Raw genomic sequence first — 17744 nt, 5'->3', positions numbered from 1 at the left:
AAAGTTTCTATTATGTGTCAACATAATCAAATTATTATAGAAAAATTTTAAATTGATCTAGCTAGCTAAAAGAAAAAAATATTTATAAACATCATATCAATATAGAATATGCTTGATTTATTATGTGTTTTCTATTCGAACTATTTTATCCGATTAATTGTGTTTCATATTTTGTTATGATTATTTTTATCGCGTTTGTATTTTAATTTCTCGTCCCCAGACAAAAAGATTTTTAGCTTCGCCCATGTTTGTAAGTTTTATTTTATAATTTTTTTATTAATAATTAATTTATTATTTATTGCAATAAAAATGTTATTGTTTGTAAGTTTATTTGATTTTAAATAGTTTATTCTTTTTTATAAACTATAATTATTTATCTATGAAAGTACTAATAAATTTTTGATTATCTTGCATTATAAAAGTACTTGGAATATTTTTTTCATGAATATTACTGTGTATGTAAAATTGTTGAAAAACTTATGAATGTTATTTCAATTTTTTTTTATTTGGTGTATCAAACTTATAAAATAATAGGACCAGACCTATAAAGAATGTATAACTTTCATTCTCATGTGATGATGCAACCCTGTGTGTCTTTGTCTTTGTGTTTGTGCGATAGTTGGTTGTCAGGAAGCGGAAGCAGGTAGGTTTGAATGCTCATACTGCAACGTAACTGCTACAACAACTACATACTATTCTTCTCATATCCATCAAACCAACTAACCAAGGAGCCTGCCTGCCTCTGTGATTGCCCACCCATATATGCCATTCAAATCTTCTCACTGTGTTCAAACTTCAAACATGTGCATTAATTAGCGGCAGAAATTTAAAATGAAAAAAAAAAAAAATCATTCCACACCACGAAACAATTTGTTGCTTTGTCTCAATTTGAGAGGAGGTTTGCTCGCCATCTCTGGAATTTTTTCATCTATGGATGATAGTCTGACAAATTTTCATGGGGTCCTTATGAAGAATTACGATATGTATATGTTTGTTAAACAAAATTTAAAAAATGACACATAATAGTCCACATACATAAGCAAGATGATCAATACTTAACTAAGAGCATCCTTATCAATGGAGTTTTTTCGCGGTTATTGAGGAGTTTTTGTAAGCGTGATTAGGAAATAGAAAATGGGATGGAAGAAAAACAAACACAAATATGATTTTTTTTTTTAAAAAATAATAAATAGAGTCTCAGGTGCGCCTGACGCGCCCACCTAGTGCGTGCACTGCAAGCGCCAGTGTGGGGCAGCAAGAGATGATTGTCAAAGGAAAATGTCAGATTTCACTGTTGCATGAACCTTTGTTTGCAGGATCGGAGATTCGGAGGTGTCTTTCCCTTCTCTTTGCCTTCCTCTCTCATGCCAACTAGGCATCAAATATGACATTATCTTCAAAAAAAACCTATGATAAGGGTGGCCTAAGAGCATCCACATCTGTGGATATTAGGAAGTTTTTTTCTTTCAAAAAATCAAAGGTGAGTTTTTAATTAGTGCGGAAAGGAGTTTTATTGTGGGTTTTAATCCCTACAAGTAATGGATCTTTGTGAGCCCTGCGATTGATGCTTTAATCATGGAAAAACAAGGCAAGTGTCCATTTCGCACACCTAATTGCACACGCCAGCTAGGTGCGTAAGTCTACCTACATTTATTATTTTTTTTCTAAGCAAGCTGTCAGTAGGTTTTCTTTTTGTTTTTTTTTTCTTTTATTTCCTCTCTCCTCCTCATTCTCTTTCCCATATGGCATGACAAAATCCTTCAAAAAGCTTGGACTGATAAAGATGCTCTAACGAAAAATATTACTTGGACTTCAATAGCCTACTTCTAACTTTACTCTCACTAGGTATTCAAATTTTATTGGAGAAAAACAAAAGAAATGGTAAAAATCATGACCACCCGCCCATCCCCTTATATTAAGCCTAGCAATCAAAGCATGACGCGTAAAGAGCATCTTTAATAGTGAAGTTCTTTTGTGATTTTTTAAGGAGTTTTTGTAAGTGCGATTAGGAAAGAGAAGAAGAAAAAAAAAAGAAAAAAAAAACAAAACAAAATACTACTATGACATCTAAAAAAAAAAAAAAAAGGGTGATGAGGATCGCACCAGCGGGCGCATGCACTGCACGTGCCGGCACAACTTCATTGGTTTCTTGGCTTTGCTGCCAGTGAGCAGGGCCGATTTTTTGATTTGCGGGGCCCTGTGCTAATAACTAAGTGAGGCCCTATCAAAATATAAATAAACTGTGAATTGAAGGAAAATTACAAAGAGAAAAATGCAAAAAAAAAAAAAAAAAACTTAATTTTGGGCCAATATAATCACAAATACATATACTAATTATTAGGCCAGGGTTGGAGTAGGGCCCCCCAAATTTTTGGGACCTTGTGCAGTCGCACATGTTGCACGCCCTAAAATTCGACCTTGCCAGTGAGTTACTGTTCCAAAAATCATAACATTGCCGATGAAACTTCATTTTCTCTAACATGAATTCTCTCTTCTCCATGTGGTCATTTATCATCAAAAATCGTGTAAAGACTCCTTAGTGTGGATGCTCTAAAAATTGAGAATGCATGTAGAACTTTTCTTAGTTAACCTCAAGAACCTATTATTTGATCAAATTGCATGGGTTTAACTTGTTTAGAGGTCAATTGTACTTTTTTTTTTGTTTAATGACGCAATTGTATTTTTGTTCAATGACCTATTTGATTTTTTATTTTTCACATGAATATAAAAATATTTTAATATTATATTAGAATATACTAATATACATATAAAAGTTTATATATGAATAATATTTTAAATTAACAATACTCCAATAGTTTGCAATTAACAATCAAATTGTGGAGGTTGATGACGGGTTTGAAAATAGAAAAATGTTTTCCACCCATACAAAAATCACAAACTTTATCATGTACTCTCTGATGGGACTACTTTTGTGTAGTTAATTTTTTTTTTCATTTTATTTATTTAAAATCTAAACTTATTAAGGATTATCACATTAGAGAGTGACAAAATGCAAATAATGAGTTCTAATATTACCTTTAAACTTAATTGTTTAAATAATCATTAACGAATCACTCTCCAACTTAATATTCTTTTGTCTTTTCTAGTATACTCTTAAGCCACAAGCCCACAATAAATGACTCAAAGTTTCACCATTAAATTGTGATAATCTCAGCGATCCTCTTAAATCGCGCAAATTTTACTGTGGATCACGGTCTACAATGTATGGTAGTCCATGTATCAAACGACGTCGTTTTGATTAATGAAAAGAAATGGCAAAAACAACCTCATTCTGCACCGTTCCGCAAAAAGTAACTCTGTGTGTATAACATATTCAGTTTCATTTTATATACACTGCATTTTTATTTCAACACAACTACAGTTTCATTCAACATTATACGTCAAATATGTGAAACTGTTATTCAGTTTCATTTTATATACAGTGCAGTTTCCTTTAAACACAACTACTATTTTATTTTGATATAACTACAGTTTCATTTTGATATAACTACAGTTTCATTAGATAATATAAAAATAAATGTAAGGTTGTATCATTTGAGATAAACTATAATTTTATTTACGGAGCTCCGTTAAAATGTGATGACAGTCGTTTCTTTACTTAAAAAAAAACGATGCTACTTTTGGACCATTGTCCACAAAAGTTTTGTGGATCACGGTCCACGATACCGCTGACCGTTCTCCATGGGCATTCTAGACTAATCTACCTGCTACTCATTCCGTTGCCAATCTGTTAATCCCTGAGCCCAATGACTCAGTGAGATTGAAAAGCCCATAAATACGTATCCAATCCTCTTTCTCAAAATTTATCCTCCTCAATCCTGACAACTTCTTAGGACCATTCTTAAAACGAGTGGCTGTCTTCTTCACCCGAATCATCTGAAAAAAAGGTAAGGGAAGGGAGCCATGGCCCCAAAAATTCATCCCCAACAAACTAACCATGGCCACCGCTTTATCTCTCTCTAGTTCCTCTCTCTGGCACCACTACTGCAAACCCACTTCAAGAATCGCCTTGGGCTTCAAACTCAAATCCACACTATCAACCACAATCACCATGTCAGCTGCCCCCAGCACCACCACAAAGGTTTTGCCTGCTGTTATAGTAGGCGGCGGGCGCGTGGGGAAAGCCCTTCAAGACATGGGCAATGGCGAAGATGTGTTGGTGAAGAGGGGCGAACCGGTCCCCCTTGACTTTCCCGGTCCAATCTTGGTCTGTACCAGAAATGATGATCTTGAAGCAGTACTAGAAGCCACCCCCAAGTCTCGTTGGAGCGGTATGATAATTTTCCTAGTCCTGATTATTTTCACTAAGCCAATAATAATTGGTATGTTTCTGTATGGATAATCACTAATCAGATTGTTCTTAACTTGTTATTCCAAAAAAGGACAAGTTTTTGAATGGTGGTTTGATTATGTGAATTTGAAGGGAGATAACTGTTTTAGTTTCTTTGTTGTGGATTTCTGCTCAAATGCCTGGCATGAAGTTGTTATCTTTGAAGCATATTTCTTAGAATAATATGAAAATATTTACAATATGATTGGTAGCATATGATTGAAATTTGTTATGAATACACCATGTTAAAGATTAAAGTAGTGTTTTGAACTTGTCTGGTGTGTAAGGATAACATGACATGTCTGGGATAGTAGATATGGTTTTGTTGTGTTAACTGGTTTTTGAATTATAGATTTGTCTCTATAACACATCTTAACGATGTAGCAGATTTGGTATTTTTCCAGAATGGAATGCTGGAGCCATGGTTCCAAAGCAAAGGTCTTGGTGATGCCGACCAAGTTTTGGCATACTTTGCAGTAGCTAAACTTGGTGAGCCCCCTACTGATGGTAAAACCGATACAAACCCTGAAGGCTTAACTGCAGCTTATGGGAAATGGGCATCTGCAATTGCTTCAAGATTACTTGCTGGAGGCCTTTCCTGCAAGGTATGTATGAATTTTTTTAAGATAACGAGGGAAACTCGCAGTCACTACCCAAGTGTGTGCACGGGGTAAATCCCACCTTGTGACCCTAGTCAGCAAAGGACCACAAGGAGATAAACCAGCCTAAGTTGTCCATAGTTGACTTACTCAAACCAAGAAGGCCAATAGGTTGCTCTGGTTGGGAGTTGAACTTGTAATTTTGTGGTTACCAAGTCAAGAGCATGACCAACTTGGCTGGGATTGCCCTCTGTATGTATGAAATTTTTTATGGCATTGGTAGTTGAAATTGCCTTGTTTAACTTTGAAGCTTCTATAGTAATACTAGAGTAAAACAGCTATGATATGAGATGGGCGTTGGCTCTCTTTTTTTGTTGTTGTCTGCAGAAAGAAAGTCGTCATTCCATTTTATCTTCAAACATGACAAATTAATTACAAGTTATTCCTCTTCTTTGTCTTCTACCTACCGTAATCTTTGGCATTAACATTATCTTATGCATTTTTACAGTAATGTTTGGATTTTCTATCCTAAAACGAAAATACCCACATCCATAATCTATATTGTATGTGTAGGTTTTCTTTGCAAAAATGAACTAAAATTAATAAACTTTATTTACATTTTTCTTCTTTTCTTTTGGTTTCAAACTCCAGGTCCTTGACAAAGAGGCATTTGAGAAGCAAATGTTGGAAAAACTTATATGGATATGTGCATTCATGCTTGTTGGAGCTCGCCATCCCGGAGCAACTGTTGGTGCTGTTGAAAAGGAATACCGCTCTGAGGTAAAGAGTTATGCTTACGTAAATTCTATGCACAACTTTTTATCCAATCATACCATTTATCTAACACCTCTGGATCTAAACCTTGTACGTATATGGCCACTAAATACAATGATGTAATTGACTGGAATGGGATTAACATAAGTCGATTCTTTCAGGTATCAAGCCTTATCGCTGAGCTGGCAGCAGCTGCAGCTGCAGAGAAAGGCGTAGTGTTTGAAGAAGCTATGGAGGATAGGCTATGCGCTTACTCACGAGCAGTTGCCCACTTCCCAACAGCGGTTAAGGAGGTAAGAAATGTAGTCGCTCATAGGATGCAATGCATATATAACCACCTTTGATACGTGTTTACAATTGAAGCATGTGCTCCATCTCAACTAAAAACTTAAGCTGTTAGTTGGATAGCACATTTATGTTTATATATTATTTATACTCAACACGCCCCCGCTCCAAGCAACACATAGACCATGGCTTTGATACCAAATTGAAGCATGTGCTTCATCTCAACTAAAAGCCTAAGCTGTTAGTTGGTTAGCACATTTATGTTTATATATTATTTATACTCAACATTTACAACTTTGTACTTTCTCGTGTTTCTTGTCGTAGTTCCAATGGAGAAACGGTTGGTTCTATGCGCTATCGGAGAAGGCACTTGCAGCAGGAATGCCAGATCCATGTCCATTACACACTGCATGGCTCAAGGAAATAAAAGTTGTATAGAATAATATAATTGTGTGCTTTGATATAGAGCTGCAATGTCCTGGGATCTTTGAGGATTTAAATTTGAAGTTTGATCTTCTAGAAGAATAATAATGAAGACTGAATGTGTTTCTCTTGTGGCTTGGAATACTGTTCTTGAAATTCAAAATACAGAAAATATATGGATTAGATAATTTTCCTCTGAATCTATAGGCATCCAACAATAATCTATGAAGTTTTTAATATTTTAGATACAAGGATTAAATAAATTGTCCAATTATTTTGAAAAATGCAATTTAACACTAACTAAAAAAATGCTTTAAATATACACCTAAATTTGTATATATATATATATATATATATATATATATAGAGTTAGGATCATATGAGATCACTTGTTTAGGTAAGATCGTGAGATGCATCCATTTAATAATTTAATAGTCTAGATTGATTTAAAATGCTAAGCTGAAGTGTGTGCGAACAGTAATAAAATGTGTGCAAATGGTGATTAAGTGTATGCGGACGGTGATTAAATGTGTGTGATTAAGTGTGTGCGGACGGTGATTAAATGTGTGCAAACGATGATTAAATGTGTGCAGACCGTGATTGATGTACAAGATTTGATCTCAAAATTTTTTAATGGTCTAGATTGATTAAGATTCCAAGTTAAGTGTGTGCGAACGGTGATTAAATGTGTGCGAACGGTGATTAAATGTGTGCGAACAAAGAGTGTGTGTGTCAATCAATTTAGACCATTAAAAGTATTACATGGATGCACATATGTGATCTCATTGTTGTTATTACTACTGTTTAAAAAAAATTGAAGGCAAACTCCAGCAAAGTTGGTTAAAAAAATTTGAAGAAATAAATATGATAAAAGTAATACAATTTAAATAAAATAATTAAACCAACTCAACAATTTGGTGTAGTTTAGTTTAGCTTTAGACGTTTGGCATAGAATGGTGAGGGAAATGCCCATTATCCAAACAACACTTTGTTGAGTTGGTTTAATTTTGCCTACAATTCCCTTGCCCCCAAGATCTCCATACCCACATGATAGTAGAGCTAAGCTTAGCAATCGAGCTTAAACTATAAATGAAAGGGGTGGAGTATAGTGTGGTTTCGGTGAATCATAGTGATTTAATGATCTATTAGGTGAGAAGATAAATGTTCATAATAAATTTATCACATGAATAAAATTCTCATACTGCAACTATCTAGACTCGATCATGTATCATTATTCAAAATTTATCACTCAAGAATCAATAATTTTATCACTGTTTTAATTTATATGCTAAGGAAAACGGTAAGTGTACTACATTAGGTATAATTCTTATCAAGTGTTTAATTTTGATGAAAAAATAAATAAATAAAAACTATGACTTACCTAGGACGGTAAACAAAACCGAACATGAACAAACAAATGTTGTTTGTGTTCGGTTGTTAAATTTTTTAGAGTATTTGTGTTCGTGCTCGTTTGTTATGGTTTTTTAAAAATCATATCCGTGTTCTCTTATTAAGCATTTGTTAGTTTTCTTTAACGTTTGTGAACACGTTCGCGAAGGTGTTCATTAACATTAGCAAACACATCTACAAACAAACACATATATTTGTTCACGATCATAATTTATTTGTAAATAAGAAATAGTCTATATTTACGAACAATAACCAATAAACAACATAACAATTATTTTTTAAAAAATACAAATAAGTTCAAAAATGAACAAAAAATCGAAGTAGTATCTTAAAATAAAAAAATAAATTAAATTGCACTTAAATGAGCATGTTTATGAATAATCTTAATTGAACACTAAACGAACATATTCACGAACATTATTAAACGAACACAAAACGAGCATGTTCATAAATAGTATTAAACGAACACTAAGTAAGCATGTTTATGAATATTATTAAACAAACATGAACAAACGCTTTCACGAGCACTTAACAAACGAGCATACAAATATTCAGGCTATGTTCCTTTATTAAACTGAGCTATAAAATATGTTCATTTATATTCATTTACATTAATAAACAAACATTAATGAACACTCACCAAACACGAATCCGAATAGTTTACTATGAAATAAATAAAAGAATGAAATAGAAAATATGAATCCATATAGTATTACACATCTAATGAAGCTCTAATCTCACCGCACTTCTCCACCAGGGGTCCAGGGGCCAGGGCAGGCTTGAATTAGTCGCGTTCTGACTTCTGACTCACAAAAGCACCAGTTTGAAGCGTGTCTCCCATCTTTCCTCGAACAAACGCATAATCGAAAAGCGATTCCCTGTTATTCTTCTCTTCGTCCGCAACCGCAGCAAGGTACTTCATCTCTATCTTGTGCTATCATTCCAATTTCGATTTCAATTACTGTAATTTTCGATCGCCGGGCTTATTTGGTCTCTGCTATTAAGATTTTATCCTCGCTGTTAGCAATCGTCTCTGGTTTTCTATTAATTTTAGGGTTTATAACCTTGAAAGTTTTAGTTCTTGTGTCCGATTGATTGTAAATATTACTACAATGATATATGTTTAGATTGGGCAACTTTTAGGTTTAGAATTGCTGAGCTGTTCCGTTTGATCACCAAGGAAGGACTGGAATAGGAGGGTTTTCTGAATATGTGGGCAGCTTCTTGCCTTGCGTCATGCTGTGCCGCGTGCGCCTGTGATGGCTGCCGGACGGTGGTGTCAGGGATCAGCCGCCGCTCCGCTCGTATTGCATACTGTGGTCTTTTTGGCCTGTCGCTCATTGTTTCATGGATTCTTCGAGAAGTTGCTGCTCCTCTCATGGAGAACATCCCATGTAAGTTTCTTCCTTATTGTTGATGAATATTGTGTGCTTATTCATGGGAATCGCTCAAAAAGTCTGAACCTTGTGATTTTTTTACTAAATTAAGAAGATTGCTTAATTTTGAGTTGAAAGGGAATAATAAGAATTATGTATTTTAGAATCAGGGGTTCTCTGATTTGTTTCATTGCATCTGACTTAATTAAATGGTGTTGTGTTTATATCCGGGTTTGATTCTCTAAGATTTGATGATGTTAATTTCGAAGATTGGGATGGCGGCTTAGAAAAACAGATAACATCTTCACCAGTTGTGTATATGTTTGGGGGTTTAAAAACTTTTAGCTCACTTTTATGATAATGCTTCTATGAATAACCTTCTTTGTAATTACAAATTGCTTTTCTGCACATAAATTATTTTGCAGGGATTAATCATTTCCACAAAACACCAGATAGGGAATGGTTTGAAACAGATGCAGTACTTCGAGTTAGCCTGGGAAACTTCACGTTCTTTACCATCCTATCAATCATGATGATTGGTATAAAGAATCAGAAGGACCCTCGTGATAATTTGCACCATGGTGGATGGATGATGAAAGTCATCTGTTGGTTCCTTTTAGTAATATTTATGTTTTTTGTTCCAAATGAGCTCATCAGCTTTTATGGTAAGTAATACTCTTCTAAGAATGTAGTCTTGCTTTTAAGCCTTCACTGTTATATTTGCTGTTTCTAATGTTAAACTGCCGTTCCTGTAGTTGCTTTATGATGTTACATATACTTGATAGGTCTATAATCATTTCAAGGAGTATAGTATAACCCCTAAAGATCTTCAGTTACCTAATTCTGCTGCTTAGTTGCATAGTAATATGAATAATGTCTGTACTCTGTAAGCTGGCTTAATAGTGAAGATTTGGTTCATATGCAGAGTCAACTTCGAAGTTTGGTTCAGGATTGTTTCTTCTTGTTCAAGTTGTCCTTTTGTTGGACTTTGTCCATGGATGGAATGACAAATGGGTTGGATATGATGAGCAGTTCTGGTTTGTTTATTATTTCTTCTTTTCCTTAGTGTACTTCTTCTAATTATTTGCACCTGTTGAGTTCTAACCTTTGTCTGCCTTCGGTTGTCTTTCTGTAGGTATGTGGCCTTGCTTGTTGTTTCACTTGTATGCTATGTGGCAACTTTTGGCATCACTGGAGTTCTTTTTCATTTCTTTGCTCCATCCGGACAAGATTGTGGGCTAAACACTTTCTTTATAGTCGTGACTCTTATTTTTATCTTCACCTTTGCTATAGTCACACTTCATCCTTCGGTAAGTATCTTGGATCTTGTAACCTGTATCTTGAAATGTATTCTCCTTTAGTTGTGTGATGTCTCCTCAAATACTCTATGAAACTTATGTTCAAACTCTATGGTTGAGGTGCTTTGACTACCTCTTGAATAGAATAAGATTGCTGGTAATAGACTTGTCTCTTATGGCTGCTTTGGTATGGCTCGCATTGAACTTGAACCATTGACCTGGTTCTTGGCCTGAACTGGCTCAAACCTGCCACCCTTCATTTTCTTGGCTAAGGTCATACCTGGTGCCAACCTGACCCAGTGTCAGCCCTGAATCGCTAGGTTTAAAAAAGGTTCCAAATTGCATGAACTCCCAGTTTGGTCTGGAACCTCTGGGTCCTAACAATGAACCTGAGCCTCCCATGGACCAGTTCCTTTTTTTGACCTTTTTGGTGGTCTGGAACTGCCGGTTTAGCATAGGCAACAGCTAGTTGTTATGTACATATGCACGGTCATACACAAATTCATCATGGTCATCTACTCATCCAGATACTATCACCAATGATATACTTACCTGTAATAGACATGGTTCGAAAATATTGCTATTAAACTATGGCGGTTTGTGATTTTCCTGACTCCCAAAGTATTGATAGACAATAAAAAGAAGAGAAAAATTTAGCATCAATGTTTCATTAAAACCTCTTCTTGATTTTCAGTTACATTACATTATTTCTTCTAAATCTTTCAAATGCATAAATGCTTAAAGATCTAACTAGCAATTGCTTCTTGTGTCCGTACAATAGGACTGGTGAATTCTTCACTAACAGCTCATATTTGATACTATATAGGTGAAGGGTAGCATTTTCCCAGCTTCAGTTATATCTCTGTACTGCACATACCTTTGCTACAGTGCACTTGCCAGTGAACCTAGGGATTATGAATGCAATGGCCTTCATAAGCACTCAAAATCTGTTTCCACTGGTACACTAACCCTCGGGCTGCTCACAACTGTATTATCTGTTGTCTACTCTGCTGTCCGTGCTGGATCTTCTACAACTTTGCTTTCCCCTCCTAGCTCACCACGTGCAGGTTAGTTTCTGAACACTTGATTTCTTTGTTTCAATGACTTACAGAACATAGCCAACTTGATACGTACGTGATAAGAATATAAGATCATTACTGAATATCTGACTTTGTGTACTGTTGAAGGTGGCGGGAAACCTTTGCTACCATTAGACAAGGCCGATGAGCATGATGAGATCGAGAAATCAAAGCCTGTTACATATTCATATTCATTCTTCCACATTATCTTCTCTCTTGCTAGCATGTATTCCGCAATGCTGCTCACGGGCTGGTCGACCTCTGTCGGGGAGAGCGGGAAATTGGTTGATGTTGGATGGGCATCGGTTTGGGTTAGAGTTGTGACCGGGTGGGTGACTGCTGCTTTATTTCTCTGGTCTCTGGTTGCTCCGATTCTGTTCCCTGATCGGGAGTTCTGAGCATCATAAAGATGCATAGGAAATCCATATGACTGCAATGTTTGTGTATTTTCCATGACATCCTGTTGTCTATATTTACTTAAATGGGTGTAAAACATCTCCTTTTCATGACGATTGGCATGTTGGACAAAGTACTTTTGATGTCTTAAATGGAACTGTATGAAGTTGCCAATATTATGTTTTATTTTTGTCCGTTTTACTGTTTAGGCTGTCCGTCCATAGGTTGACGAATTAATGAAAACGTAACTATCAAATAATCATCAATGCATTTTGGTGTGGTTTTTTGAGAAATGAGGACTGATGTAGAGGAGAGAGGGAGTGAAGATAGAAGAGGTGAGATCTCAATATAAGAATATGGTTTTTCACATAAAAGTGGCCACACAAAAATAAAAGACAGCATTAGGTGTATTAAACAGTTGTTTTACGTTTTTTTTTTTTTTTCCTCTTAATGGCATCTAAAAATTTTGTGCTAAAAGCCAACTGATGAGGAAGTTGTAACATTTTTTTTAAAAATTTTAATGTTAAATTAAATATTTTATAATGTACAATGGTCACAAAAAATCCAATGATCACCCATTTACCTCGATCAAGGAGTCTAGCGGACTTATCGATCTTGTGCTAAATTTCAGCAAATCACCCTTCAAAAGGTCAAAATGGACACAGCTTTGCTTTGAAGTAAAAATTTGCAAAACATAACGTCGACAGCAGGGTTCGAACCTGCGCGGGCGAAGCCCAACAGATTTCAAGTCTGTCTCCTTAACCACTCGGACATATCGACTTTTATTAAAGGCGGCAAGAATTTAATTTTAATTTTTACTTGTATAGTGGATAAATCCCAATAATTATTTTTTATTTTGAAATATGTAAAGGCATCATGGATTCATGGGTGGCCCTAGATGCTCGTTGAGAAAGTTGGGATGAGCTAACAATTACTTGTGATTTATGAAATTAAGAGTGCGTTAAATATAATGGAATCCTAAGCATTTAGTAGTTTGTTGGTAATGACTTTTCTCATTCTAGAGATCTTCTTACTCGTATATTAATTTTTACATTTTAATTCATTGATTATTTTAATATTATATAGTCATATTTAAAATACTAATAATTTAGAACTAGCTAATAAGCTGTCCCACCACTTATGGCATGTTTGGTTCATTATAAAATGTCTTTTCTCAAATTTGAGAAAAAAATATGTTTTATATTGTTTGGTTGATGGATAATTTATTCTAATCGAAAATGAATCATTTAATTTGAGAAAAATGAATTTATTGCTCTCATTTGAAGAAAAAAAATTATAACATGAATTTTTATATTATTCCTAAGCATGTTTATTATGTAAAGGACATTTGAGTCCTTATATTAATTATTCCTAACAACCTATTTCTTCTTAACCGAACAATTGAATCAATATTGCAAGTAATAATTTGTCTTTTCATGAAAATTTAATTTAATTTCTTTTCAATTCTTTCCCATAAACCAAATGAATAGTTAGAGATTAAAAAACATAAGTTTGCTCAACATCCAAATATTTACAAAAATAAAAAGAAAAGAAAAAAATATTAACAAATTGAATAAGTAAATAATCGCATGAGATAAAATGGACTATTTATTCTTTTAGAGGCCGGAAACTTAACACTATTCAGAAAAGGGAATATGAAAAAAAGAAAAAAAAGATATAAAATAAACTCGATCTCATTATCTCAAAATATACTATCCTAAGTGGAAAAAGAAAAGATAGCGGTATTGTGATGGAGGAGCGTGGAACGAAGCACAGGTTTAGGTTTAAGTTTGAGTTGAAGTATGTGGTTTGATGCATATGTGTAGAATGTAGCGATTTCCTCTTCAGTGAGATCTCCTTCTTCATCATCTTCATCATCATTTTCTTCCCAACCCAAAGACTGCAGAAATGCAATCTCTTCCTCTTCAAAACATAACTCACAATTCCCAACATGTTTCTTGCAATTAAGGGCGTCACCACCATTGGTGGTAGCAGATAATGTAGCGAACTCCTCTTGAGTGAGATATCCTTCTTCTTCTTCATCATCATCATCATCACCGTTTTCTTCCCAACCCAAAGATCGCAGAAATGCAATCTGTTCTTCTTCTGGCCATAACTTACTATTCCCAGCAAGCTGTTTCTTGCAATTAAAGGCTTCACCACCATTGGTGGTAGCAGATAATGTAGCGAACTCCTCTTGAGTGAGATATCCTTCTTCTTCTTCTTCTTCTTCTTCTTCTTCTTCTTCTTCATCATCATCATCATCATCATCATCATCATCATCATCATCATCATCGTCGTTTTCTTCCCAACCCAAAGACCGCATAAATACAATCTCTTCTTCTTCTGGCCATAACTTACCATTCCCAGCAAGCTGTTTCTTGCAATTAAAGGCGTCAGTTGTTGAAAGTTGGGGAGCAGTAGAAGAGTTACCCATAGATTTAGAGTTCTTCCTCACAACTCACAAGAAAGAATAACAGTTTGGGATATCTGATCGATATGATGCCAACTACTTACATTAACCCATATTTTATAGATATACTATCTATCCTATTATGAAAGAATTAGGGATTAATTATATTTTCCCTTTCCTTATTAGCTTGTGATTCCTCTTTATCTGGGATTAGTATACGATGCATGGTCCATATATGAATCAAATTATTATTATATTCAACTTTATTTTTCTGTTTTCTTTTTAAGTAAATAATATATATATATATATATATATTAAAAAGCTTAAATTAAGATATTTCGAAAGACAGACATATTGATATTTTTATTAACACACAATTATATTATGTCATTGTATTAATTTCATTTTCAATATTGATGGAACCATAGGATTACGGGGGTCCTCGTAAAAGTCATGGTTTAAGTGGCGTCCATTTTTATTGCTAGGGCCGGAAGAATGAAGCCTTGAGCAAAATAATATAGGAGGTGCTACCTGGAGTATCAAACTCATAATCTAGGTTAAAGTGTCATTCCGTACCATGAACTATACCGGATTATTCATGCAACACCCTAACCTTTCATAGCATATATTTAGCTTCACAAACCACTAATTTTTTTGTCTTCTAGCTTTTTTTACAGGTTACCCGGTTTCTTGATGACATGGCCCCAGTATTTTGCTGATGTGGACTTATTTCATTAAAAATAAAACAAATTAGATGGAGTCCAAACACCAAGGTTTTATTTCGTCGGTAACCACCAATCACATAGCCGGCCACCACCGCATTCGTCGCAACACCGCCGACCACCACCACCCGTTGCTGCTGCTCGCCGGATCTTCCATGCCAAAGCTGCTTGGTCGCCGGCGGGGAAGGAGCATCAACGCCATATTTTTTTCCACGTTGGGAGTTTCCCAGGGTGATTCTCCTCGTCAACTCCAAATAGAACCTTCAGCTTTGATGCTTCAAATATTGATGGCCCAAACAGCCTTGCCACCTAAACAGCAACCCAAACCAAAAAATAAAATAAAAATTATACCCATTTCTTCCACAAACCAATAACAGTACGTATTTTATTAAAAACACAAAACAAGAAGAAATTTACAGGGATAACTAAGTGGTCCATGCTCGATCTTTCTTTGAACACAAACTGATATGCTTTCTTCTCAGGAGCTATTATTATTGGCTTTGTTGGAAGCAGGAGAGAAGCCTCATTTGCCCATTGATCTCCCTCGGAACTCAGAAGTAGTCTTCAAAGTAGATGAAACTTAGATATGAAAGTGCATGCAAAGAAAGCTAGCAATGAAACAAAGTAGAGCTGGAAAAGTATTCAAGTTGTGTTTGGAATTTGAAAAAATTAATATATATGTTAGTTTATATGGAAGATTATACGCACTTGGACCAAACCTCGTTATGGTCATCATCAAGTCCGTCCGGTGAGCATCCGCCCCGTGATCCATATCTCTCCATCTTTTGCTTCCACCGTCTCTTAAATGCATCATTTGCCCTTCTTTTAGCATCTTCCTCCAACAGCTTCAGCTGAAGTTCTCTCTTTCAACTCTGCCCTCATCCAAGTCCGCTAGTGTAGGACCTGCATCGTTACCCCAGGAGAAAAAAAACATCCCAGTTATCATGGAGCGGAGGAGACAGTGGCATTGGAATACTCTGCGGCGGCTGTCGGCGGTGGCGAAGGCGGCGGCAGGTCCTCCTCCGGTGCTATATGCCGGAATATATATATATATAAAAGCTGTAGAGAATGACCAAGGTGCTAGGGGAAAAAAAATACACATCACCATATTATTACCTGTAACTTGGAGGTAACCCTGCTGGTAAAAATGCTAGGCCAAACAAAATTAATGGTTTGTGAAGCTAAATATATGTTATGAAAGGTCGTGATGCGGCATGAATAATCCAATATAGCTTATGGTGCTGGATGACACCTTAGCCCATAATCTATAATATTACAATCTAAGCACCAACCACTCAAATCACTCAACATATCACATATATACAAGAAGCTAGGTATGGTGCTCTATTTATTCGTGCAAAGATTGTTGGCATCTAAGTAGTGGGAGAACACGCGTATGACGAATTTTGAAGGCAAGTCGATGCCATGAACTTGTCAACCATCCAGAATGTTTACAATAATATAGCACCATTGCCTCTCCTTAAAGATCATCCATTATGGGATCATAATAACTTCCCTAGCTTGGTACGTGGTTTATGATCCTAACTTCTAACTCAGCTCATACACTAGGTTTGATTTCTAACGACTACAATATTATTCCTAGTACTCAACTTGAGCTATATTTTGTATTATTTTATTTTCAAAATAGTGTAGGTTCATTTGAAATATATTTTTTTGACAATCTTTTTGCAAATATATCATTACGCTGATAAACATTAAATAACTTCATTAAACAAGCACAATATAATATAATCATTTCATAATACTACAAATTTATTTTCAAAATATCACAATTGTAATGCAACTACATTATTATGACATATCTCAAATAAATGAAACGATGCAGATTCATTTTTACGACACTGAATGTTCATCTTTACAATAATAATGCAACTACATCATAATATTGATGAACCTAAAATATTAAGTTCATTACGGGAATATTGGAGGTTCATTTTCATAATGTAGAAGGTTAATTTGATCAATATTGTATCATAAGTCCATCAATATAAACAACTAAGATTCAAAATATACTAATATATGTATTATTCAAAAGATCTCAATGAAATAATTTTAATAATATATTTTGTAACATTGAATTTATTTATATAAAAAGAAAAGAATAATATGTGTAAATGACAATAATATACAAATTGATGTGATCTTAATAAGCATACAATATTCTTTGATCTACTACTTCTCCTTACGGTATGACTTTTAATTTCTCTGCTCCAGTAGTGTTCATTATATTATTATTATTCCAAATGTCATGTCCACCCTTTTGATATTCAAACTTCCAATATTCATTTTGCAAACCCATTCCTGCACCTGTACCCAAAAAAAAAAAAAAAAAAAAAAACTATCCAGGACCTTCTACAGTGTTTATATATATATATATATATATATATATATATATATATATATATATATATATATATATATTAATCATAACATTTCAAAGCATTGCTTATTTTATTTTATTTTATTTATAGCTTTTCACTTTTGTAACATTATTGTATGTGTACTCAATGTTATATGATCTTGGTTTAGGGTTTATTAATTTAATTTGTAATTAGCTATTTGTTATGTGACAGTTTTTTTTTTTTTTTTTTTTTTTA

At 34.6% G+C, this 17744-nt stretch overlaps 2 protein-coding genes and 1 non-coding gene across 5 annotated transcripts; 2 read left to right on the top strand and 1 right to left on the bottom strand.

Moving 5' to 3' along the window:
- Positions 1-3850: 3850 nt before the first annotated feature.
- LOC116031444 lies at positions 3851-6632 on the top strand. Its single transcript, XM_031273655.1, has 5 exons — positions 3851-4292; positions 4739-4956; positions 5602-5730; positions 5886-6017; positions 6334-6632. Exons 1-5 carry the CDS (start codon positions 3959-3961, stop codon positions 6445-6447), a joined length of 927 nt encoding a protein of 308 aa, XP_031129515.1. The 5' UTR covers positions 3851-3958; the 3' UTR covers positions 6448-6632.
- Positions 6633-8596: 1964 nt separating this feature from the next.
- On the top strand, positions 8597-12175 carry LOC116032551 (probable serine incorporator). 3 transcript variants are annotated; one of them, XM_031275167.1, is made up of 7 exons: positions 8597-8755; positions 8986-9236; positions 9644-9883; positions 10144-10255; positions 10354-10528; positions 11343-11583; positions 11704-12175. In XM_031275167.1, the coding sequence occupies exons 2-7, from the start codon at positions 9053-9055 to the stop codon at positions 11991-11993; spliced, it is 1242 nt and encodes a 413-aa protein (XP_031131027.1). In that variant the 5' UTR covers positions 8597-8755; positions 8986-9052; the 3' UTR covers positions 11994-12175. The 3 variants fall into 3 exon arrangements, with proteins under 3 accessions (XP_031131027.1, XP_031131029.1, XP_031131028.1); XM_031275169.1 differs by having other exon boundaries at positions 8599-8755; positions 8970-9236; XM_031275168.1 differs by having other exon boundaries at positions 8601-8755; positions 9009-9236.
- A 514-nt stretch (positions 12176-12689) lies between these two features.
- Positions 12690-12771, bottom strand: TRNAS-UGA. Its single transcript has one exon. It is a non-coding gene; the product is annotated as a tRNA-Ser (tRNA).
- Between the last annotated feature and the right edge of the window lie 4973 nt (positions 12772-17744).

Source organism: Ipomoea triloba, chromosome 10, assembly GCF_003576645.1.
Source record: "Ipomoea triloba cultivar NCNSP0323 chromosome 10, ASM357664v1".
In the NCBI taxonomy this organism is placed as follows: Eukaryota; Viridiplantae; Streptophyta; class Magnoliopsida; order Solanales; family Convolvulaceae; genus Ipomoea; species Ipomoea triloba.
Note: the sequence above shows the minus strand (reverse complement) of the source record. Positions and strands in the feature narration are given on the sequence as shown.

Excerpts from the sequence above, each read along its gene's own strand:
- LOC116031444 (XM_031273655.1), top strand. The coding sequence starts at position 3,959 with ATGGCCACCGCTTTATCTCTCTCTAGTTCCTCTCTCTGGCACCACTAC. Across the intron at positions 5,731-5,885 it reads AAAAGGAATACCGCTCTGAG|GTATCAAGCCTTATCGCTGA; the intron begins GTAAAGAGTTAT and ends CGATTCTTTCAG. Across the intron at positions 6,018-6,333 it reads TCCCAACAGCGGTTAAGGAG|TTCCAATGGAGAAACGGTTG; the intron begins GTAAGAAATGTA and ends TTCTTGTCGTAG.
- LOC116032551 (XM_031275167.1), top strand. The coding sequence starts at position 9,053 with ATGTGGGCAGCTTCTTGCCTTGCGTCATGCTGTGCCGCGTGCGCCTGT. Across the intron at positions 10,256-10,353 it reads GGATATGATGAGCAGTTCTG|GTATGTGGCCTTGCTTGTTG; the intron begins GTTTGTTTATTA and ends GTCTTTCTGTAG. Across the intron at positions 11,584-11,703 it reads TCCTAGCTCACCACGTGCAG|GTGGCGGGAAACCTTTGCTA; the intron begins GTTAGTTTCTGA and ends GTACTGTTGAAG.